The 24307-nt window shown below is 36.5% G+C and overlaps 2 protein-coding genes across 15 annotated transcripts in view; one reads left to right on the top strand and one right to left on the bottom strand.

Moving 5' to 3' along the window:
- The window catches only part of HNRNPH1 (heterogeneous nuclear ribonucleoprotein H1), a 16271-nt gene extending 15412 nt beyond the window's left edge, over positions 1 to 859 (top strand). For all 11 annotated transcript variants that reach the window (XM_032208750.1, XM_032208758.1, XM_032208751.1 and 8 more), the window contains one exon: positions 121 to 859. In XM_032208750.1, coding sequence (XP_032064641.1) covers positions 121 to 239 — 119 coding nt within the window. In that variant the 3' untranslated portion in view covers positions 240 to 859. The remainder of the gene's footprint in view (positions 1 to 120) is intronic.
- RUFY1 (RUN and FYVE domain containing 1) lies at positions 542 to 24307 on the bottom strand. Of its 4 annotated transcripts, none has more exons than XM_032208745.1 (18): positions 23553 to 24305; positions 18407 to 18577; positions 17798 to 17915; positions 17247 to 17348; positions 16767 to 16890; positions 16155 to 16216; positions 15611 to 15676; positions 15243 to 15312; positions 14638 to 14739; positions 13430 to 13546; positions 12628 to 12795; positions 11161 to 11258; positions 10119 to 10238; positions 8180 to 8309; positions 7156 to 7250; positions 6381 to 6429; positions 5767 to 5844; positions 542 to 3949 (listed from the first exon to the last, which is right to left on the bottom strand). In XM_032208745.1, the coding sequence occupies exons 1-18, from the start codon at positions 23839 to 23841 to the stop codon at positions 3806 to 3808; spliced, it is 2103 nt and encodes a 700-aa protein (XP_032064636.1). In that variant the 5' UTR covers positions 23842 to 24305; the 3' UTR covers positions 542 to 3805. The 4 variants fall into 4 exon arrangements, 3 of the variants coding, with proteins under 3 accessions (XP_032064636.1, XP_032064638.1, XP_032064637.1); XM_032208747.1 differs by having other exon boundaries at positions 23602 to 23834; XM_032208746.1 differs by lacking the exon at positions 23553 to 24305 and adding an exon at positions 19206 to 19684.

Below are 24307 nucleotides of genomic sequence, written 5' to 3'. Positions count from 1 at the left end.
GCCTTTTTATTAGTACAGGATTATGCAAGGCGATATAAGGGGAAACTTGGGAGGAATATGTTGCCTTGGAAATAGCACTGCACTTTTGTACTAAATTGTATAATATGTTATCTGCTCTAGGTAACCAGAGTGCAATGAACAGCAGCTACTACAGCAGTGGTAATCGTGCATCCATGGGGGTGAATGGCATGGCTGGAATGTCTAACATGTCCAACATGAGTGGTGGCTGGGGAATGTAACTTGTCACCTGATTTTTTTTTTGTCAACTTTTTTAAGAAAACAAAAAACTAAGTTTAACAGTTTTGCAATACAAGCTTGTGATTATGCTTTACTTGTAAGTGAAATCAGGATCATTTTAAAACATTCAGGTTCAGTATTTTTGAATATGCTGAAACATTCATCTAGGGTGTAAGTCCAGTAAAGAAGTTCCTGTTAAACAACTCTCAGCTTTTTCCAGTTTTTGTTGTAGGAATGTATTTGAGCAGTAAATGTATTTAGGTTAAAGCTGTTTCAATTATGTTAAATGTTGCTCTTATACCACATAACACCAAACACTTTTCAGTGCATGTTCAGGAACATGCTTTTTGTACAAACAAGTTATAGGAGCTGTGTTGGAAATTCAAGTGAACCTTTGGCATGTTAGTTCTAGTTTTTTCTTTTAATATCTCGTAAGGCACATTTACGCTTTTTAAGTTAATAGGGAAATGTGAGGTGCAATACAGCTTACCTTTAGGATTTTGGTCTTAGTGTTCAGATGACATCTGAGACCTTGGTTTAATCTTTTATTGTGTTGTGATTTATTTTTAGGTGTATTGCGCTAAGTGAAACTTGTTCAAATAAAACTTCCTTTTAAAAACTGGGAACATCTCTTGATTTAAATGAGCATTATATTTCCTGGCAACAATTCTTGCACATTAGAAATTATTATAGCCAAGTTAGTCATAAATGGCAGTTAAAATGAAATTGCATAGAAAAGTAAATATTACTAGAACAATAATTGTATACTGATTATCAATAGGAAATATTCTGTGTTTATGAAATAGTTTTGAATAGCTTAGAAAGCAGATAGTGATTATAATTTGTAAAATATTTTTGCCCACATAGTATTTTTTTAGATTGACATTTAAGAGTACCAAAATACATGAATACTGTGCTGTTTTAAAGTAGGAGATGTATAAAACATTAGTGCATAGATCATTCCACTTGATGCAAACTGTTAAAAAAATAGTCCACAGAACTTTTAACATATTTTGAAATATAAATATTTCATAAGGCTTCATAAATATTTCATAAGGTGTCCCCACAGGTTGTGAAATACATGTACGGGTACTCATTTAACATTTGCTCATTCACCAGCTGTTCAGAGTTCTGGTGGTGCTGAATGAACATTTAAGACCGGTCCTTGTACTTATGGCCATTGTATAAGTACAATCATGTGATCACTATTGTGATCTTCATTCATTGCTGCTTCTGACAAGCAATGTCTGGGGATCAAATGACCTTGGAAAGCTGGGACTTTGGGATTAGCCTAATGGCATCTGGAGCTCCTAGAATAAACATAAATTGACATGGTTATGTGATAACGTACTTTACAATTGCATTCATTTGATGTCAAGAGTTCCTGGTCCCAATTATGTTAAGTAAGCAAGGACTATCAGTACAGTGTATTAAATGTTGGGGGATGGGGAAAGGAATGGCTATCTGTTAAAACAATGTCTGATAAATCTGAACGGGATTTTTCTAGTTTTATTAATTTCAGCAATATACAAATGGTAGTTGTAATATTCAGTGATTTACAAAAGAGTTGTGGGTGGGTGCATTGAGAACCTTTGTTAAGTAACATGCACGATTGAGCTAAGGAATACTATTATTTGGGCATTGGGTTTTAACACATGCTAGAGTTTAGACTTACTCATTGCATCTCAAGCATACTCAACAGAGGTCATCTAAATCAGATTTGTTTGACTGCTGAACGAAATACCAAAGCCTGAACTGGGTGTGCCTGAAAAAGCCTTGTAATTGCTTGAAGGCCATTAGTCACTGATACTTTATCTCCAATATGTTACATGTATACTGTATCTGAGGAAGGAATTCCAGTTTGTCTCTTAGTAATGAAATTTATTTTACATTTCCTGTTCACGTTGTGGTTCTTTCTATACCATCATTTTTTAATTCTGTTTCTTCCTTGTCCAACCTTTCCTCTGAACCATGTTATTGCTTCAACCATTTAAATTTATCTTTTTGCCTTACTGAATTTCAAACATGCTTCTATTTTTTTATTCTCATTGTTTTATTTCATTTCAAGCAAAATGCATTTCCTGTTTTTTCCAACTTGATTCAGGTTGACATAGCCACTTAGCTGATGGCTTCATTGTGATTATTAATATTTAATTATTCCAACTTAAATTAAAATTTTCTTTACACTGAGCCCTCGCTATCCATATTCTATTAGACTAGTACAGGGGTGTCAAATTCACGGCCCATGGGTCAGATGCGCTGGCCACGCTGGTCTAGCAAAGGGCAAAGTCGCAATATGTCACGTGACGTGAGGCCATGGGTTTGACACCCCTGGACTAGTACAACATACAGGCAACCATGTTTTAATGATGCTTAACTTTATGCCTTTAAAGACTGATTTCCGTCTAACAGATGCAAATTAGTAATTGAAGACTCAACTGCTTGCTTTTTCAGGATGTTCATTTCATAGTCAGTCTTTTCTATGTCTCCAAGCTACAAAAGACATGACAACATTTACCATATGTGGTTTGTGCAGCTTTTAATACTTTGCAGGGTAAAGCTATGTAATTCCTGCCTAATTGTAAAAAAATGAATTCAAAGTTATAATAGTACTGAAAAAGTGACTGATTGTTGCAGCATCTCTGCAGTCACGATCGAAATTTGGGTGCTTGATAGACATACATTTACAATGGTTGCAGCATCGGGGGTGGATGGGGGTGTCACATGATCACAATTTGCAACCTTCCCAGACAAACAATATCAATGGAGGAAGCTAAAATAGCTTAACAACCAAATGATTCAGTTGGCCAGTGATTCAGATTGCCACTGACTGGCAATCAAGTGCAACTCATTTACAAACAGATAATTCTGTCCCAATTTTGATAATTAAAAAACTGTATTTCTATGGAAACCCTGGAAGGATAGATCCATTAATTTCTGTAGTATACCTTTTGAAGTCCATCACAGATAACACACCTTAAAAGTGCAGTACTTTGATAATTTAATAACAAAAAAGGAAATTTAGTGATGAATACATTAAGGAACATGTACCAAGTATGGATCAACTTTATTGCGTAATCACATAACTTACAGTATGTTATTCTGTTCACTTTTGAAAGATTTAGAAGGCACATCCAAGCATACATTCTTTAAAAATGCTTCCATAGATTTAACTTTTAAGATAACATTTTCATTTATTATATACAGATCAGCAGAAATTTTAGTGAACTGTTACAGAAGATAGATCCATGAAGTGTTCAGAAAATTAATTTGTTTTAGAGCAAATCTCTAAATGTGAAGTATAAAGTTAACATTCAAACAATAGATTTTTTAGCTTAAAAATAACAAGTGTGTGCATCTGAAATAGTGTATTTTTGAATATGACATTTTGCTGGCACTTAATCTATAAAAAATAGTTTCCATGATTTTGGTATCCCATTTTTATAAATAAAATCTTTTCTTGTTTGAATATAATACACGGTGCCATATATGTTAATGGAGTTTAGAATATTAAAAAATATTTCATGTTCGGTTCATTCCCTGGTCTTAACATTCTGGAATATAGATTTTAGGAAGAATTTGATGAACACCTCTGAAGCAGTAACGTATGGCAGGTATCACAAACTCGTACAGGCTTTGGATATGATGGAAGTGCAAGTTCATTGCTTGAACAGGTGTTACAAAAGATATGGCCGCAGTTTCGACAATGGTGCTGCAAATACAGAAAATAATATTACAAATAGTATCTTAAAATATATAAACATAAATCAAAATGATTTTTAAAATAACTCCAGCTCTGAAAAAGTTGCATGGGAATCCCATAAAAACAGTGGAACTAGAAAATTTTCAAGTGCTGCTTTGGTCATTCCCTGTTCAGTGTAGGCCTCCAAATAAAATATTCTGGAAACAAACGAAATGGAATACCTCCAGAATGCCCCCACATACATGTTAAATTAGAATATTCTGTGCGCTGCTTGGCGAATCCAAGCATGGATTAACTTCTATCCATCTGCCCAGAGACTGAGTTTTTTTAGTTTTCACCATGTCTTCTCCAGTCAAATAGCAGAAAGAAAAAGATTTCCCTATTTCATTTTCAGCACTAGGAGTTTTAGGCAGCAGGCACTCTGAGTGAGTCAGTGGCTTGTTCTGATTCCCCAGGACTGCTGCTGAGGGCTTAGATTCCCTCGTGCATGGCAAGTACCACCACCGCCAGACTCATGCCACCAATAGATGTAGAATTGGCCATCCTTAAAATTTCATCAAATACACGTATTTGCCTTCAAGGGACTTTGTTTTTAGCCCTCTGATAATCCTCACTGCCCTTTTTGAACCTGTTTCTCTGAAGCCTTAAAAGTGGAGAATTCTGGGAGATATAGTACTGGGCTCTGGCGCACACAAGAAGTGTGCTGCCAATTTCTGCGGTCTGTGAAATAGAAGAAACTTGGATTGAACTGAAGTCAAAGGGACAGGTTTCAGGAACAAAGAAGGAATGTGAGGTATACTTGCTAAAGACCTTGGTAAAGAGTCATGTTTTAAGTCCCTTTAAAATTTCAAAGTGGAGACTCTTCAAAATTTTAGGAGGCTGTTATTCCAGAGGGCAGGTGCTGCTATAGAGAAAGTATGTTTGTAGGGTCCTGGAACCCAGAATGAAACCACCTTGCTGAATTGAATTGTCTGGGTAGATACTATGGAAGACAGGAGATTCCTTAAGGCCCTAAATAACAACCGACACTAATTCTCACCCAGGACCAAACTGACAACCAGTGTAGTTCACAAAGCAGTTACATGGACATCTTGAAGTCTGCCCATCAACGCCTGCACTACTGTATCCTAGACCAGCAAATTTCCAGGAGAAAAGCCTTATGAAAAGCACATTGCAGTATTCAAGCTGTGAAGTGAGCAAGGAATGACTGAGTGCTTCCCTTTCCCAAATCTAGGAAAGGATTTAACTGGTGCCCCAAATGAAGCTGGGCAAAAGCCTTCCTTGTCATTGCTGCCACCTGTTCAAGTAAGGAGTCCAAGAAGACTCCTAGATTATACACCACCCTTGATTGGGGAAAGTATAACTGCATTCAAGGCCAACGTTTGACCGAACAAGAATATCAAACACCCACCACCACTTGGTCTTGGTAGGAATGAGTTGGAGATGTCCTCTCTCCATCCAATCCCACAGACTCTAGGCCACTTGACTCCACAGAACCATTTGACTGACCCAGAGTCAAAAGATATAACTGGGTTTCATCAAGAGGATTAAGACAGCTCCTGGAAAGTAGCAACAAAGCAGCCGTTTGCGCCTCTTACTCATTCTATCAATTCAATCATCCAGGTCATGGTTGGTCCAAAGGTGGTTTCCAAAAAGCAACTGGCTTTCTTGTGTTTTTTCCTTGAAAACGTTTCACTTTTCATCCAAGAAACTGCTGGAAATCATCTTTAGGACTCTTATTCTATTTTATCAGTGGAAAAAAGCACTGACAAAAAATAACTCCTGCCAAGGTAAATATAATAATAATAATGGAGCCTGGTATTTACCTTTCTTCTTGAAATGGAGAACTCTTTCTCACACTGCTTACAGCTGGTTGCTTCATCATCTTTTAGCCATGCATGGCCCTAACATTTAAAAATAATATTAGCTTAATTGAATTTATATAGGCTTATAACAAAATAAAAAGATCTAGGCAAACTTTTGAAAGTTTCTGTAAATTAATTATATATCTAGCTCCCCAAATAGACTTATGTCAACTCTTAGCTATACGTTAGACCAGTGGTCTCCAACCTTGGCAACTTTAAGACCTGTGGACTTCAACTCCTAGAGTTCCTCAGCCAGCAAGTCTTAAAGTTGCCAAGGTTGGAGACCACTGCATTAGACCAACCCTAATTTAATGTTGGGCAATTTTGCTTCAAAATAAACATGCACAAACATGTTGGGAAAGAATATACTGACAACTACATGCCAGAAATTGGTTGACCGACCCATAAATAAATATTTAAAGAATAGAAGATACTAAGATGCTATGGCAATACTTTTCTAGTTGTACTATTTTGTCCATGACATTCCCTATGACATGCTGATAAAGGGAAAGATGTTAATAAAACGAGTTACCATTTCTTAAACGAACCTAAACATATTACTGAATCGACAATACCTTTAATGCTTTATTTACTTCTTTAATATCTTCCATCTTAAGTTTTGATCTGGAAAAAATAAATATATCTAGTAATATTTTTAGTTGCCTGATATTAACAACTACAACCATTCTTCTCATTAAAATATTGACTCGCCTAAAGAAACATCACTGCTACACCATAGGTAAAATTCAAATAAGTTCACAAGTCAGATCCTTCCTTTATTATATTACACTAACTTTTTTTGACACAATAAAGTATCTACCAGGAAAAATTCCAATCTCCAATCGCAGCTGCATTTTCTTTATCAATAATACATTAACTTCAAATCAACATTTAGGCCATTTCATACTTCAATTACAGCCAGAGCTTCACTCATAAAATTTACTGATTTCTTACAAAAGATCAACAACTAGAGAAGTTTCATCTTCTCTCCTGGTGGTTCTAGGGTTGTCAGATTATTGGTGACCTTTAGTCTCAAGCTACTGCTTGAAACGGTACCCTTGCAGCAAGTAAGATTCACCCTGCCAGAGGTAGGTCTCTGGTAACAATCTTACTCGGAAGGAGGGAGTGCTATGGCTCTTTTTCTCTTTGGCCTTTCTTTGGAGACGATTCCATTGGAAAAAATCTTCCAGAAATTATCATGAAAAGGCTTTGGAGTATTTAAAGCAATATGCTAGAACTGTTTATGTGGTTTTAATTATTTACTTTTTATTTTGTGAATACTTTGTTGTACCTAATAACTGTTGCAAGATGTGGTACAAATAATGACACAAATTATTGAAATATACTTACTGGCTTAGATGAAGCCCCATTTCTTGAAGGGCTTGTTCTTGTTCTTCACAGATCTTTTCTAGCTGCTGCTTCTCTTCCTGCAGTTTTCGCAATTCCTAATCACGCACACATACACACAGAGACAAATGAAATGGACTACACTACAATTCTATTAACTAGTTTCCCCACATTTCCTATTTATAAAGTCTTTTATAAAATCTACTGAAGTTAAAAAGAAAGATAATATATTCTCTCTCACCTATGAATGGATATATTTTACTGGAAAGCCTATTCTATGCTCCTGTAGCATTAATGAAAGACTACATGGTCTCTATCATTATGAAAACTCCAATAGGCCAGAGAACCTGTAATTAGAAAGGTCTATTGTACTAGCCACAAAATATCACAAATGCAATACACCTTTTTAAAACATGAAGCTATCATCTAGGGCAGTATTTTTTTAAACTTGGCAACTTTTTTAATACTTCAGCTTTCAGAATTTCCCAATAAATGTGTTGAGTGGGGAATTCTGGGAGCAGATGTCTGCACATCTTAAAGTTGAGGTTCAGAAACACTGGCTTAGAGTGATTGGTCCTTCCCCAAATTACATTGTAATTAGCAAATGTGCTATAAAACATTAAAAATAAGAGGATGGAATGAAAGGAATGGGATGGTGTACTCTATTGATCTTCAACATAATCCTGCCATACCTTTCTTAGAACCCCCCCCCCCCCCCCCGCTTTTTTCACTGCAAAGGAGAACATTTTTTCTCTTCATGAAATATCTTGCTGGCTTAACAATGCACACCATCTCCAAAACACTGATTTCCCATTCCAGTTCTCCCATCCTTTTTAAATCTCTCCTGTTCTCTTTTTTATTGCACATCCCTTTACTCTGCGTGGGCTAGAAGGGTGAGGCAGTGATTCCCTTAGGGAGTAAGCAAACAAAAGACCATCATTTCCCAGTGGAAAGTAATCCAGCTACTATGAAACCATAAGCCTAACCGACCCTCTCTTGAAAGAAACTAAATCATGACGTGCCTTACTTTTTTCAAACCTTCTACTTGCTGCAGTTCAGCTTTCAGCAAAGCTGTAGTGTCTTTCTCATGGTGTAACTCTCTCTGCAGACTCTGTCGCTGTTCTTTCTCAGTTTTTAACTCTCTCTCAATAACTGAACTGTGCAAATTAAAATAAAGAAGCACAACGAAGTTGGAAACAAAACTTATTTTCCAAAATAATTTACCTTATTAGCACTATGGAATAATTTTGAAAAATCACAAGAGTTTCTACTTTTCCTGAGGTAAAAAAGGACTGTTTTTTGGGGGGTGGGGGTGTTCTGTGAAAATAGCCAGTAGGCTCCAGATAGCTACAAGCATGTTCAAGAGCTTGTCCAGAGAGATTCTGGCTTTGATTTTGGTTCAAACGCATATCCTCAAAATCCTTTTTAAAATTGCTTCTAGAATTTTCATTTATCATGCAACTTTGAATCAAAATCCAAAATCTCTTCTTCTTGAATACATGGTGTGGAATCAGGAACCAGAATTGATTTACAAGTTTCACCTAGTCTGAAAAATCCTCTGAAAATTACTTTTGAGACTGACTATCTCCCCCCCACCCCCGCAAATTAACATTTTTAAAATTTTAACCTTTGCTTAACTTTAAATCTTCAAATAGATGTATGAAACTAAATTTCTTAGGTTCAAACAAAGCGATAAGATTCTAGAAATTATATTTCCCAAAAAATCATTGCTCATAACTCAGAACAGAGACTTGGCAATGTAACAAGAACCACACTATTAAACAAAAGGATTGCTAAGTGAAGGAAAGAGGAAAAATGTTGGGGTGATGATTTGCTCTTCCCAAAACCTGTTGCCCTATTACAGGTTGCCTTTAACGTATGACAATTTGTTTAATGAGAGTTTGAAATTACGACAGCCAGGGAACAGGTGCCTGAAAAGTACTTCTGTCAAAAAACATTGTACCACCACTCTGAGGTTACATGATTGTGAGCTGAATGTCAGTTGTCATGCACTCCACAATCATCTGATTGCCATTTGCAATCTTCTCTGCTGGCTTCCCCTGAAAGGTAATAGGGAAGACAGCAGGGAACCCTGTAAGCTGCTGCATGCCTGCTGCATAGCTGAGATTCCCTCCTAGTAAGTAGCTTTTTAAGAGTGAAAGAGCTGCCAGGAGGGAACATCAGTGTGGAGAAAATCTTAGCTTTGCCCCGTAAGGAGCCCTTTGAGAGTGAAAGGGCTGCTTGCTGAGAGGAAGGAACTCTGGTGGGCTGCACAAACGGAGAGCAGATCCCTAAGATCTGAGCTCCATTCCTGCAGCTCTTTGGAGGAGTTCCACTCTGCACAAGGAGGGGAGAGGAACAGGAACTGAGCTCAGACCTTTAAGATCTGAGCTCTGGTCCTGCCATCAGAGGATTTCACTTTTGCATTTGGAAGGGACCCAAACTTGACAGACAGGCAAACTTGCTCTGTCTGCTTAACCTGGGAGACTGCTTAATGACCGCAATCTGGACTGCTGGGATTACAGCCACTGAGTGTAGCAAACGTGGGTGTCTCATTTAATGACTGCTCCTTAGTGACTCAGTTTCTGGTCCCAATTGTATAAGTTGAAGACTACTTGTGGTTTCAGTGACAAAAGTATTAATTGTACTGGTTCCAGTTTAAGTACGTAAGTATCTAATCCTTGGGGAATACAATTTAAGGAAGTGAAGTCTTCCCCAACTCTTAAGCACCTCCTTTTGGAGCTGCCTTATGGTAGCACATGCATAAGCCTCTATTAGGTGGGCACTGCTAGAGCAGAGATTCCTTCTTACCAGGAGTACTTATCTCTATGGGTGGAAGAACATTTCTGCTGTCTTGGCAGCTAACTGATTTTGTGAACCATCAATTGTAAACAGAATGTGATTCTTCTATTCAAAAGAATACGAACATAAGAACGTTAAACTAAGGTTATATAAAATAATAGTACCAGTTGCTATCCAGTTGGAGTAATTGCTGCTTCAGAGTTTCAATTTTGCCTCCCAATTCTTGTTTCAATTTGACATTTTTCTCTTCTGCAAGCTTCTTGGCTTTGTCTGCATTCTGCAGTCTAAAGTATGAAAAAGAGATATACCACCCTGGTTGTTCATGTTATTTTTTGTATCACATCAAAATGACAAGTTTAAAACATCAGGGACTAAATACTACGTTCAACGGAAAGGCCATTTCATGCCTCCTGCATAATGGAAAAGTGTAATTCTGGATAGGAAGAAGTTGCCCAGAAATAAACCAAAACAAATTGACGTATGTCTCTGATAATATCTTTATTTGAGGTGAACCTTTGTCTTCTACCATACTAAAAATCTGAGGAGCTCTGCCAGCAGCTTCTAAATAGGCTAGCAGCAGCTTAAAGAAACTGCTAGGGAGTGCAGAAGAAAAGAACTTACCACAACAGGTCCCATCATAAAATCTTATGATTAATTACAGTAACCCATCTCCAGTTCTATATAAACGCCTTGGTTGAAAACAGATATAAAACTGAATAAATGTTTATAAAACTGGATCTGATTCAGTTCCCCCCCCCCCCCCCCGGTCTCAAGTTTCTTGTCCCAGTGCTATCACTGATTCATCCTCCTATGACCCCTTTCCCCTTCTCTTCCATATATTGACTTTCATCATACCAAACTAAGATTTCGGCCTCTCCAGCTTCGTTTGTACATTCTGATCTATAAAATTCTGTATCATTACAATATAGCGACTAATCTCCCTAAAAGCCTTCTCCATTACTCATTCCATTTGACAGGGAAGCAAGTAGGGCAATAGGCCTGATAATCCCTTCCCAGGTTTTCCTCTGGTCAAAATATGCCTTACAAGTCTCTCCAAGATTTTGTCGAAAAAATGGGCAGTGTCAAGGGGCACTGTGAAAAACTGGCATTCATGCTTCACTAGAAGCAACCTGTCCGAATTCTGATATGCAGAACACTGCAAAATTGCTAAGACCACACCTTGACCAAATACGTGGAAGAAATCACCTGTCCTCCAATTTTTTCACAGAAGACATAATTTGATCTGTTTTGCCTTCAAAGGATGATATTGCTTCTTTTTTCTGTTGTAAAGAACTCTCTGCAGTCTGGAGCAAAAACAAATTCAATCAGGTCACTTTAAATTAATCACTTCTTATGACTTGGAGGGCTGTAACAGTTCAGAAAAATCATTTTTCACATCTCTCTTCATATTCCTCTCTTCAAAGGTTCTCTTAATTCTAATATAGCAGAGTTAATAAACCTGATGGCAAAAACCAAGAACTGCCTTAGCTGCAGTATTTCAAAAGAAAAAAAAAACACCGTAAATAATCCAATACACCTAAGTTTACTCCCAGATTGTAGCAATAAAAAAAACCACTTTATCTTTGTAGTGCAGAAATGAGTGTTTAATTGGTGGCTGAATTGTTTGTTTAGCAGAAGGTCTGAAGTGGGTGGAATTTTAATTTATATCAGGGCTACCTGACAAATATGAGTGGAGTCAATATTTTTTTCTCAATTCCCTTGAGGGGAAGTTTAAATTTTTTTTTTTAAAAAAAACCTCTCCATTTAGCTTTTTAAGACCTACAGTAGAATTTTGTGCTTCTTGCTGACAAATAGCAGAAAGCCACATCATCACGTGTTTGCGATTGCTAGGAGCTTTGGGATTGCATGCTTGTCTGGCTACCTTATTCCAGAGCCTTTGGCCATCTGCTGCCTTTTCAAGTATTCTATTTAAAACAGTGCCTGAAAAGAAAATACTGCATAAAAGCTTCTAGTAATGTCTTAGCTAGATGAGTGGTGGATGTTGAATAATAGGGGATCCCCACATTAAACTTCTAAATCATTCTCCAGATCAAGAATAAGCATCTAATTCTTGAAATGTTCATCTTTTCCAATCAGAAAACTAACCAAATTAGGAAAACACACATTCGCTCCCTGAGCTTCTGTCGTAAGGATATCACAACTAAAACTGGGGAAGTGAACAATTATTTGCTTTTCAGCTATGTGTGAAGAACCCCTTTGTTTGCCAATAGAAGACATCACAGAGGTGAAATTGAAGACCAGGTTACAATGATACAATGATCCTGGTTTCATAATAATTAGTTTATGAAACTAGAAATGAATTCTTGGCTTGAATGCTTTCTTACCTCTCAACATGACTATATATCATCCAAGTCAGAATTGGTATTTCCATGAAAATGAATTATGGCACAAAATCCAGAGTTATCCTAACTGAACATATTTATTAGTAAATTGATCTTAAGCCAGAGTTCCCTATTTGGAATATAACAATCAGGATCTCTAAGTTAAAATCAGCAATGGAAGTGAAGATGAGATGAGATATAAAAGAATATGCACATTTTCAGCTTCATAAATAAAAGTGATCATTGCATCAAACTTGATCAAACAGACCAGATACTTTAATTCCTGAATTTTAGGACCATTTGTGGCCGTAGCAAAGAGACTCTTGAATACCTGAGATTTATTGAACATCTGCAAATTGATAGCCTTAACTTCCTCCAACTGCTGGCGAAGTGCAACCAAGGTATCTTGTTTTTCATGTGTATCTTTCTCTAGAAGTTTCATGGCAATTTCCATCTCTGTTTTCATTGCAGTCTGAAGCTCCAATTCTTTTTCCAACTCCTTAAAATTATAATACACGCTGCATACATAAAACACTTCATGTACATCATGAAAGCTCAATATATTATTTAGAGCAGCCTTCTCAATTTTATGCCCTTCTGGACTGCTGGATTGGGCTACCTACCTTCTATAGTTCAAGGCAATTGGGGAAGGACGTGTTACACTAAATGAATAAAAGGATCTTTTATATTTACTAGTTACATAGTATATTTCCCCCCCCAAATTGTTTTGGCTAGGATCCAAAGAGATTTATATTGATATTTGTACTTTTCATATTTTCCAATTCTTTTTAGTACTGCCCAGCAGAATTGGTTATGGACTCTTGTTGAACTCGTGTTGAAACAACAACAAATATTGCAGACAAAAGCAAAAATAATGACCTCTGCCTAGTTTTGGAATTTTTGAATCTTTACTAGTATATTCCTGCAACCAAATGGAAAATCTACTCTTACATTCAGTCCTAATAAAAAAGCCATGTTTATACAAATCCGCTTTTTGCATCATTACATCAATCAATATTTGTAAATGATCCTTTTATATGAACATATAATTATTTTATATGAATAAATTTAAAGGGGAAGTTTAGGGACTATTTAACATTTCCACCGCCACTTGTTAAATTATGAGCTCTCACCTTTCGAATTCTTTTCTCCTCTTTTAATTGCTTCCAGACATCACTGTACATTTCATCTAGACCTTGTCGTGATTGTTTATAGGTTTCCAGTTCCACTTTGGTGTCCAGTTTAGTTACCTAGATTAAAAAGTGGGTGAATAACCTAATAGATTGAAAACTCAATGTTTTTATTAGAGGAATCAGAGGTAAGATTATCAATGGATACTGCAATCAACAAGTTATCTTATATCTGTGAAAAGATAGGAGCAACAAAATGCTAAAGACTCAAAGACACTGATTTATGTTAATTTATGAAACTGTTGCAGTTAGCTGGGGAAACAAAGCAAAATACTGATTTTCATCCATTCATTTTTCTGGAAAAATGTCAAAGAAAGTTGATTTCTGTAAGAGTGAACTGGGAAGCCCATTTTTATAGGAGCTGTTATGCATCTCAGCATATACAGAAGAACTATGGTTGAGGAAAGTAGCTGGAAACTAAAACATGGATAGTATTTCAATGTATACTTAATGGTATTAGTTTTAATGAGATACATTTATTTGTTCTTGCCTTTCTTTCAAGATCTTAAGGCAATTTACATGGAGAACGCTCTTTACTTTGTCCCCATAATAACTAATCTATGAAATAGGTTGGGCTGAAAGAGTGTGTCCCAAAGAGATAACATGGCTAGAGGTGATCTTTAGTCTCCAGACCTAGTCCAACATTTTAAGCATGCCACTATTGGATACTGGCTTGTCCTTCACTGAACAAAGTCTTCTTTAATTTGCAGAAGGAAACAGGAAGCTATCCTGCTGGAAATAGCTCAATAATTATCTTCACTTCTTCCACTCCTCTATGGCACTTGGTTCTCTAATTGCTCAAATAACATGAGACTTTCCAATGGGGCTGTTTAATGGAAGGGAAATCAGAGAAAGTCCATTTTCAGATGTGCAGAGTATATAAATTTAAAGCATCATTGTCATTATCTTTCTCTTCTTATCAAAGGAATAATTGAGCACAAATTTGTGTCTAACCTACTACTACTTTATCAAAATGATAATCTTGTTGCAGGTCACATATATAGGAGTACCTTTTTGTTCCCTAAGAGATTTTATATATGTATGTACTGTGCATTTTTGTGTTAGGGAAAAAAACCCCCAGATAACAATAAAAATAAATAAGAAAACAATTAAGGCTCCTGTGTAGTCTTAGGAGATTTTCATTATCTGACCTCAGCATACTTTTCACTGCGTTCACGAATTAATTCATTTTCCTGTTTCAAGTCCTGTTGTTCTTCCTGAAGAGCTTTGATTCGATCTGTTGCTGCCGATAGCTGCCCAAAAGATGGTAGAGGAAGAGGGATTAAAAAATTAGAAGAGTTCCTTTCCCCAAATGAAACATTCATATATTATCCTGCTGTTCATAAAAATCTGCTACTCAGTAGTGCCTCAAATGAAGTTCTAAGATTTAACTGAGTAATTATATTCCTTTTCCAAAATAGGAACTAATTACTATTATGCTTTTTCATTAATGCACTATTCCTTTCAGATGATGGCATGAATTTACTCTGCTCTTAATAATCAATAAGATTTGTAGCTCGATGATCTGAACTTTTTACATACAAAATATTTGTTTTCTAAAAATCCTGATGGACCTATAGCTTGGTATAAAAGTAGCTTCCCACTGTTCCTGTACCTAAAAGTTACAATCAATGTACAAGTTGCCATGTTATTTTCTTTATTCCTACCCTGTCTTTATTCTCTAGGTTTTTTCAGATACATGTCTGAGCTATTTAATTTAAAAAGTAATTGAAAATATGTCACAGTGACCACAAACCTCTTCCTGGAGCTTGGAATTTGTTTTCTCTAAACACTCTATCTTGCTCTGAAGATCTCCAACAGTGCAACTATAATGAAAGAGACTCAGTAGCTGTATAATAATTCTTACCATTTCATCCCAAGAAGAAAAATACATTTCTCAAAACAATTGTGGTCCCCAAACTAATAAAATGGTCTAATCCAAGACAAAACTTGGGGTTCCAACTAGAGGTAAGGTGAAGAAGGACATACTGTGTACAGATACTAGAAACTCAGAATAGTAAGGGAAACAGCAAGCTTTTCTAAGTGGGTACAACATCCTTTACGTAAGACTTGTGGTCTTATAAGAGGGTGTGGGAGGATAAAGGATTAATCAACAAACTATACCTTAAATGTCGATTAAGTTCTTCTACATAATGTTTCTGGTCAAGCACAGCAGTAATTCCTTCATCTCTAACATTAAAAGAAAGATCATTGTCTTTTCAAAACAGTCAACTCTTTCAAGTGCTATTTTATAATTAGAACAGTTGTTGTATAGTAAGATTCATTTCACATGCTACAAGTACAAATCCTGAACACTATAATCAGTAGGTATAACAATTTATTTTTATCCCTCCTTTATTATTTTGATAAACAACTCAAGGCACTGAACATATTTGTCATTCCTCCACTTATTTTCTTCACAACAACAATAGTGAGTTGGGCTGAGAGCGAGTGACTGGCTCAAAGTTGCCCAACTGATTTTCATGCCTAAGGCATTAATTAATGCCTAATTTACAGCGTTTTATAGTTTTTTCCTTTTTAATTTGCCTATTTCTATTCAATTTTTCACTTTCTAAGGAAAGTAATTAGGAAATTTTAGACTTAGCTCATCTCTGATATAGTTTTCTGCTACACAATTTTGAAAAGCAGAAGCTTAACTTATACATACCCTTTGTCGTTATCAATGCACTGTGTATCCTTAAGGTACAGAGAAAAATCAATCACAGCTACCTGACAGGAAATATAAATTTCATTAAATTATATTGTGTCTAATACAATTCACTACGATGTACTTTTCTTACCCTTTTCACATACAAGGGAATTAAATGCAAGGGGATTCAGCCCATTAACAAAGTCCATTGATTGTCATTGTCCCAAGATGAACTCAAATGCTTGTTTTCTTGATATAGTACTTTGGGCAGCACTAGTGTTCAGTGCAAAGAGCCATGCAAACAGAGAGGCTGGTAACAACCATAGAGCACATCAGCTAAGCAAAAATGCTCCAAAGAAAGAAAACCATGACATGACCAATGACACTCAGTACAACCAAGCAAGAAAAAGAGTCAATAAATTGCATAAATGAACTCTGCAGGAGGAAGAGGATGAGCACAAGATCCAAAATGTGGCCATCCAATTTGCATAGATTCAAACTATTGCTATTTATTATTCGTGGTTTTATGCTGGCACAGAACTTATGTAAATAAGGCAGTTGTAAATACAATTATTACATTTTCAGAAACAATTGCCACTTGGGATTTAGTTTAAAGGAGACCATTTTCACCTGGGAATCCAAGTCTTCTCCTTTTAAACAGAGATTTGCATCAATGACATTTAGTCCCACTAAAAGGCCCACAATCACAGCTCCTTCTTCTTCCATCATCAAGGCATCAGGCTCGTAATATTCACTAGGAAAGGAAAATATAATGATTTAGAAAGGAACATTTTACTGGTCATCACAGTGGAAGATTCACTTGAGGATAATTCAAAAGGTTTTTTTCTAAACTAAATGTCTCTTATCCAATTAATATTCTGAATATAAACATTGGGCTGGATTTAGCTCAAATGGAAGAGTTTCTCCTTTTGTCAGGAGTTTTAGTTGCAACAACACTTTTCTGTCTGCAGAAGAGTGACAGGGAGAGGGAATAGCCCATTCTTATTTTTCACTTGGCAGCACTGATCCAAAGTAACTTCTAGATTCAATTTAACTCCTTCTCTTTCTGCACAGTAATAAGTGTTCTTCTTGAAGAAAAATCCAAAATACCTCAAGAGACACTTGTGATCCAAGAGTACTTTCAAGTAGTCTGCCAGTTTCTTTTGCATCATGGCAAGATAAAGCCAAGCTCTGCCTCTTCCTATTGGAGTCCTACAACCACACAGGAAAATGATTAAATGTCAAATTGCTCAGGATAGAAAAGGAATGAGAAACAAAATATTGCCAGGTTAAACATGAATAATTGCTAAAAATATCAACCATTTCCCACAGAATAATTTATCAGAAGAACTTAAAATATTTAAAGTGTGTCCATTTTACTTAATACTTTTTCTTTAGGTTGAATAATTATACCACTCTATCATTAGTATTAATACTTTACATAGATGATTTTGAAAGACAATAAATAAAAATACAGGTTAGTAGTTTTACTCTAAATAAAAATATTCTGAATTACAATTCTAGTGGGAAAAAAAACTGTTTTTAACTGATGATCAGCAAAAACCATCTGATTACTACTCCTAGCAGTATTAAAAAGATAAAAAGTATGCATTCTTTTAAACAATCCAAATCAAAGAATTATAACATCTGTGTCTACTCACTTTAATTCTGGCAGATTTCTGACACTTGTTGCTAAATCTGATGCCTCTGGACAAAGTTTCTCCACTAATTCTAAAGGCCCAAAAAATGATTTGTTCTGGCCAATAAAACTCTTCTTAGCTAAATAAAGGTAGAATGGAAGGAAAAAACATATTATTCTACTTCAGTTCATATAATGCAGATATCTAAGATGCAACCTAATTAGACTGTAGTTTTAGATAAACACTAAAAAAAGGTGGTGATATATTCTGAGTTTCCTATATATTAAAGGAACTTAATATACAAGTAACATACTTGGAAGGCCTATTTTCATATATGCCTTAATATAGATTTTGTTTCCCTAATGCACAGAAGTAGGCAAATATGTCAAACTAGGCAGTCAGGTTTAAATATTTTTCCCCATTGCTTCTATGCATTTTCTCATGGTTCAATTACAGGAATTAGCTACACTGGTCAAAGTAAGTTCTGCAAATATCTGGTGGGTATTTCGGTTGAATGGGGACAGTTAAATAATAAAAAAAGCCTAGTGTCCTTCAAATATTCTTAACCAATAAGAAAAATATTATGCTTACAACCATACAAACATAAAATCAGATTTGAAGCAAACTCACCTTTAAGTCCATGCTTGAGGCAATGTTCCAAAACAATAAAGAACTGCTGCAGAGGAGGGAAGTCAGAATCAAGAGTCCTTCCCAAACTCAAAGCTGACTGGATTAAGATTTTAATACTCAACTTCATCATATTCACAAGATTGGAACGCTCTTCCATTGTGTGGGATCTGGCTGCAAAACACATATAGACAAGTAGACATGTGTATAAGAAAACCACCAGCACCTGGAATAACATGCATAAGGTACTAGTCATAAAAAAGGCCACAGTCTGCAAGTATTTTTAGTTCCTGTTTATGCACAAAAAATGCATAACAATAATGGACTCTAAATCAATATGGTAAAACGCACCCAGGTACATACACGTGTGCATACCCAAATGTGAATAATAAGTAGGTCACTATCATTAGTGAAAGATACATTAGTACTAGATATATTCATTAGTGCAACAATACTTAAAAGTGCACAGGTACTTTTGTTCCATGCTCCCCAGAAGGATGCTTGCAGTGCAACATTTTCAATCCTATTTCATGTTCCCTACAGGAATGGCCATCATGGTTGCTTATAAACACAGACAGAAGAAATCTTTGTTAAGCATGTTAGTACAAAAAACAGTCGTGGCTATAGAATATCGTCAAGGTTATAGAAGAAACCCCCATGATTTATTCTCGGCCTTATTCAGACGTTACAGCGAGAAAGCACGCATTGCAATTTCATCCGAAAATCAGGAGAAGCAGTTTTCCATTGCAAAGAAGGCAAAGTCATCCTCGTGCATGAGTTTTCTCCCCGGTCCCACACTTACAGACGTACAACGGTCTACTCAGTCCTGAAAAGCTTCCCCGGAGGCGATTCCCCGTCTCCACCTCCCGGGATCGATCACGTGTATACTCCAGCCTTCCACAGGCAAAACTGTCATTTCCTCTCCCCCTCCCCATTGGTTTCTCACCTGCACCTGCGTTACCCGAGTAACACTTCCCACCCTCTCCACGTTCAAGGAGAGGCCTCTCGTTGGACAAAACACACAGAATCTGTTATACCCTTTCTGCGAGCCAATTGCAACGCTGCATCAACCATTCCAAGGGCTCAGATTGGCCATGCTCTCTCATTTGCCTTCTTATGTTTTGACAGGGGAGAAAAATGTTCACATCCTCACTCCCCCAAACTCGCTTCTCATTGGACACAGAGGCAAATTGGCTCAGCAAACTCCCGAGCCATTATAAACAAGAAAGCGGAGGCGCCATTTTAGTTGTCCCTGTTTCTGGAGGTTGGTCGCTTTTTAGGCTTTCTCCCCACGCGACCGTTAGGGGGTGCAATGAGCGGCGGGCTTTAGCTTCTATTCCCATTAAGAATCGCTTCCTTTTTTCTGGGGAAGCTTAACGTTTTAAAATCCATTTTCTAAATGGATTCAGTTCTGCTTCCCCAGTCTTAATTTTAAGGATCCCAGAATCAGAGTTGGAAGGTGGCATTCAATACACAGTAAAGCATCTCTGACGGACCTCTCGCCGGCCTTTACCTAAGACAAGCTGGGAGGAGAACCCCTCCTTCCCCATAGACTAGATTCATTCTCTTGGGACTCTCCTTCGCTATTTGCGCTGTGTCTTGCAGGATTACATTTACTTCCCCACTCCTTTTTATCAATGAACCATCTCGGTAGCTAGGTTAGCATGCTGGCTGGGGAATTCTGAGAGTTGAAGTCCATATGTTTTGAAGTTGCCATTTTAAAAAAAAACAGATTTAATACAACATAAGTACCCCAGCAGTCTAAATTAAAGCACTCTACAAGCACTATTCCTTTCACAAGCACGACTCCTGGGTGAGTGTGATCACCTGGACTACAATAATATCTGTAAGACATGGTAGACCGAACCTAGCAATTATGTTTTGATTTTTGTCTGTATGCTGTGGCTGGCACACAGCTATGGATTTGTTCTTCCTGGCAGTTTGTATAGCCAGATTGATAACATATGAGTGAGAAGTAGCATTTCTGTCAGTTGTATGATGTACCACGTGTATTGGTACCCATGTGGCTTGTGCAGTGGACAAAATGAAAGGTGAGCAGAAATCAGAAATTTGATTTTAGAAGCTTGCAAGCTTTTTGGAATTGTTAAAAGTCTACCTGTATATGGTCATATATTACTTTTAAAACTTTAAATAAAATACATAGAACCACTAAAACAAATGTGATGGATGTGCAGGGAGAAGATCCATTTTTCCAGGAGGAATCTGAATATACTTCATATTTAATCCTAAAAATATTTGTAGCATGATGTTACACTAAATCCCCACTTTAATATTGTCTATTCTAGAGTATGGGTATGGTTGCTGCATGTTTAGAAGCAATTTTCATTGGTGTTGGAGTTTATGCATTATTGTGCATAGCATATCAATCTTAATGTATTAAACTTGCTGAGCATTTTCTTAAAATGTGGCTGATTATAAAGTAATGACAGCCTTTTAAACCATATGGTCCACCAATAACCTATTTCAGAGAGGCTACTCAATTTAAAAAAAAAATAAGAATTTGTTGAGATGTAGTATATACATATTTTTTGCATATCTTTTTTCTCTTACTTAAAAATATTTTTCTATTTCTGATAAATGTGAAATTCTTGAATACAATACTATTGGTGAAAATAAATTCTTCCTGATAATTTTCTTTCTTTTGCCTTTTAGTCAATTTTGACTCTAGCCAATACCTGCAGTTTACTTGGCAAGATATTTTGGGAAGTTGTTTTCCATTGTATGTTTCCTTGTCTGAGAAAGAGTGAGGGGCCCAAGGACACCCAGCTGACTTTGTGCATAAGGCAGGTATTGGTCTCCTGGTTTTTAGCTTGGTATCTTAAAATTTAAACCACTATACCAAACTGGTTCTTCAAGACAAAATGTTCTAATTAGTTAGTCTAATACTGTATGTTGTATGAACCCATCTTGGAAAGGGGGGGGGGAGGGAATCAGCTTATAACTTAATGTCTCATGCAAACACAAAACTTTGGCTTAATTGAATAAACTATGATTTAGCTACCATCAATTTTCCCCAAATCCATAAACCAGTTAATGCTAGATATCCTGCAAGTTTAGACACAAGAACAATACCAAAATAAGGTATTAGTGTAATCCTATAAATTCAACTGCGTATTTGCTAAAGTATAAATGCAATAATCTATTGTTCAGTATTTCATTATTGGAAAGCATAATTATACAATAGGATGAAGTGATAAAGGACTAAATTATAAATAGGAAAGTAGCAGTGTTTAGGAGATTATTGAAAGAATATTTTTTCTGACAAGTATGAATAATGAAACATTTTAGTTGTATTATAATTTTATCTTAAAGTCAATTTTCTTGAATTGAAAGAATTATGATTCCCTTGACAAAGTGGAATTTATTAATATATTTACATTTCTTCTCAAACTCTTGGTGTGCTTTTTTTCTCGTTATAAAAAAGTACATTGCTTTTCATTTGGATGACAACTTTATAGTTTAATGTTCCAGGAATTAGGATATGCTTCATACATATGCACTTAAAATAATTAATATCCATTAAATCTTGATAAGTACTAGTACTTCTGAAATACTCTATTGTACACTACTTTAATTCTCAGATTCTGATGAATATATGTATATGAATTTACATTCCATTCAACTGATTTCTCTGCATCATTAACACATTTTATTTCTGCCACATAATTTATACATGGAATTAATTCATTCTACTCATGCCTTTAGGACTAGAAATATATTTATATAATCATCTCACTAGAAAATTTCATTTGATAGGACAATATTAAAATTCCTGCAGGTAATCAGTTTTATCAAATTTATTTTTGAAATTGATTATTGTTAACACATTATTTATTGTGAAGGAAATAAACCTTTTTTTTCTTCCAATCAAACACATCAGATTCTTAGGACTGCCACAACAGGTCCCTGCAATATTTTTGGCAAAGGTTTTGCCATAATCTTCTTCCTAGGGCTGAGAGAAAGTGACTGGCTTCAACCAGATGGTTTCATGCCTTGGGCATGACTAAAACTCATGGTCTCTTGGTTTCTATCCAGATGCCTTAACCACTACCCTCAACTGTCTCTAAATAATGCTTACATGGGAATCTTAATAAACACAATGAATCTTCCTCCATGAATGTAGAAATCTAAGACTGAACACTTTTGATGGACTGGTAAGTTTCCATGTGGAGAGATTAGGGCTGTGCAGCAATGTACATTTGAAGAAGAATTTGATTTGAAAATGTGTGGGGGTGTTCATGTTGCACCCAACTCCTTTTAAAGAAGCTGTACCTTTTCCTGGGGTCCCTGGGATTTATCACATGAAAGCTGTGTTTGATTTAAGAAGGCTGACATACTCTAAATAATCTCTTGGAATCTGAATCACTGCATTATATCTAATGGCTATATCCTAAAGTGCAGGGCCTAAGCTAAACCATATCTTTGTCAGCACCATGTTTTGTCTCTCCTATTTGTAACTCACACTTTATTCCTTTTTAGTTTACTTAACTTTGTATATTAAAAATTTCTGCAATTAGATTTCTCTGTGGAAATGTACTGTGATATGTAAACCTAGACACAATGTAATTTACAACATATTTATAATCTGATAGACTTCAACATTCAGCAAATAAATATAAGTTGCCAATTTATATATAGCAATGTTTTTTTGGTATTTTAATTCAAGTAGAACTGTACTGTCATATAAAGAAAACAAACCAAGTCATGTTATCCAGATCCAAGAGAAAAAAGATGAGTCTCAAACAGAGACTCCCTACCTGTCAAATATTCTAAGATCGATTCAATATAAGCTGCATTATATATATCTAGAAATAACTAGAAATGTTTTCTAGAACTTGTCCATGAATCTATTTTTAAATGTGGGGCATCGACCTTCAACATGTGGAGATCATTTCCAGGCATGTGCAGAAAACTTTAACAAAATGAAGATGGAATACAAAGAAAAGGTCCAGCTCAAAGGAAAAACGACTCCCAGAGCCAAGACTCTCCATAATACATTCTTAGTCGGAAGTCAACTCACCCTGAAAGTTTTCTATAACCAGTCCCTCCTCTACCGCGATAAAAGCCACTTACTCGCTTTACACCCCACACCACCATTACCAAAGACAAGCAATAAACATAGCCATACTTTGTTTTGCTGAGCTGTCATTGCTGAGTGGTTTGGGAATGAGTCCTACCGAAGCTGCAGACTTCAGAGCGTTTCCGTAGCTCACTGCTAAGTTTTCCGAGGCTTTCTTGGCCAGGGACAAGATGGGAGCGGACCAGCTGGCATCTGGACTCCCCCTCTCTTTGCCATCGCTTTTCAGCTCAGAGGGGCTGGGGATCTGGGCGCAATCAACGACTTCAAAATCTTCTCTCGATCCAGCCGCAAGTTCCTCGCCGCTCTGCCCGTCTTCGGCCATCTTTCCTTGGGTCATATGACACCCGTCACTGTCAGGAGCCCCAGGACTTCTTCCGGCAATGGCGCTGCGAGTTGGCGTCCGAAACTCCGTAAACAGAAGCAAAACCCCAAGAAGCGCCTTGAATGAAAGTCTACGTAATTGACCTGCATTGCTATCTCCCCGCTGTTGCTCTGTGGCCTCTCCCCGGTTGCCGGACTCTCTTTCTCAGATTTTTTTTTTAATTCGGAAGAAATCTCACTTATATTTAATGAGATTTATTTCCAATATGTTTACTGGGAGACCGTCTCGGTTTTCATCGAAACTGATGGGAGTTTGGTGTCGTCCTTACACACACCGCTTTTCTTATTACCGCCCCCGCCGCCTTAGACTAAAACCCAGCAGGTTGGTGCAGAACGATCGGTTGCATCAACATAACATCGGTGTCAAAACAAACCATAACTCCCTTTGAAACCCCAAATGAAAGAGATGGGCCTGAATACCT

This window comes from Thamnophis elegans, chromosome 2, assembly GCF_009769535.1.
Source record: "Thamnophis elegans isolate rThaEle1 chromosome 2, rThaEle1.pri, whole genome shotgun sequence".
NCBI lineage: Eukaryota > Metazoa > Chordata > Lepidosauria > Squamata > Colubridae > Thamnophis > Thamnophis elegans.
This window is presented reverse-complemented; position numbering and strand designations above follow the sequence as displayed.

Coding starts and splice junctions, on each gene's coding strand:
- RUFY1 (XM_032208745.1), bottom strand. CDS start 23,841: ATGACCCAAGGAAAGATGGCCGAAGACGGGCAGAGCGGCGAGGAACTT. Junction 11,259..12,627: donor AGATGTTCAATAAATCTCAG/GTATTCAAGAGT, acceptor TTTTTGCTCCAG/ACTGCAGAGAGTTCTTTACA. Junction 8,310..10,118: donor CTCCAACTGGATAGCAACTG/GTACTATTATTT, acceptor TAATTTGCACAG/TTCAGTTATTGAGAGAGAGT.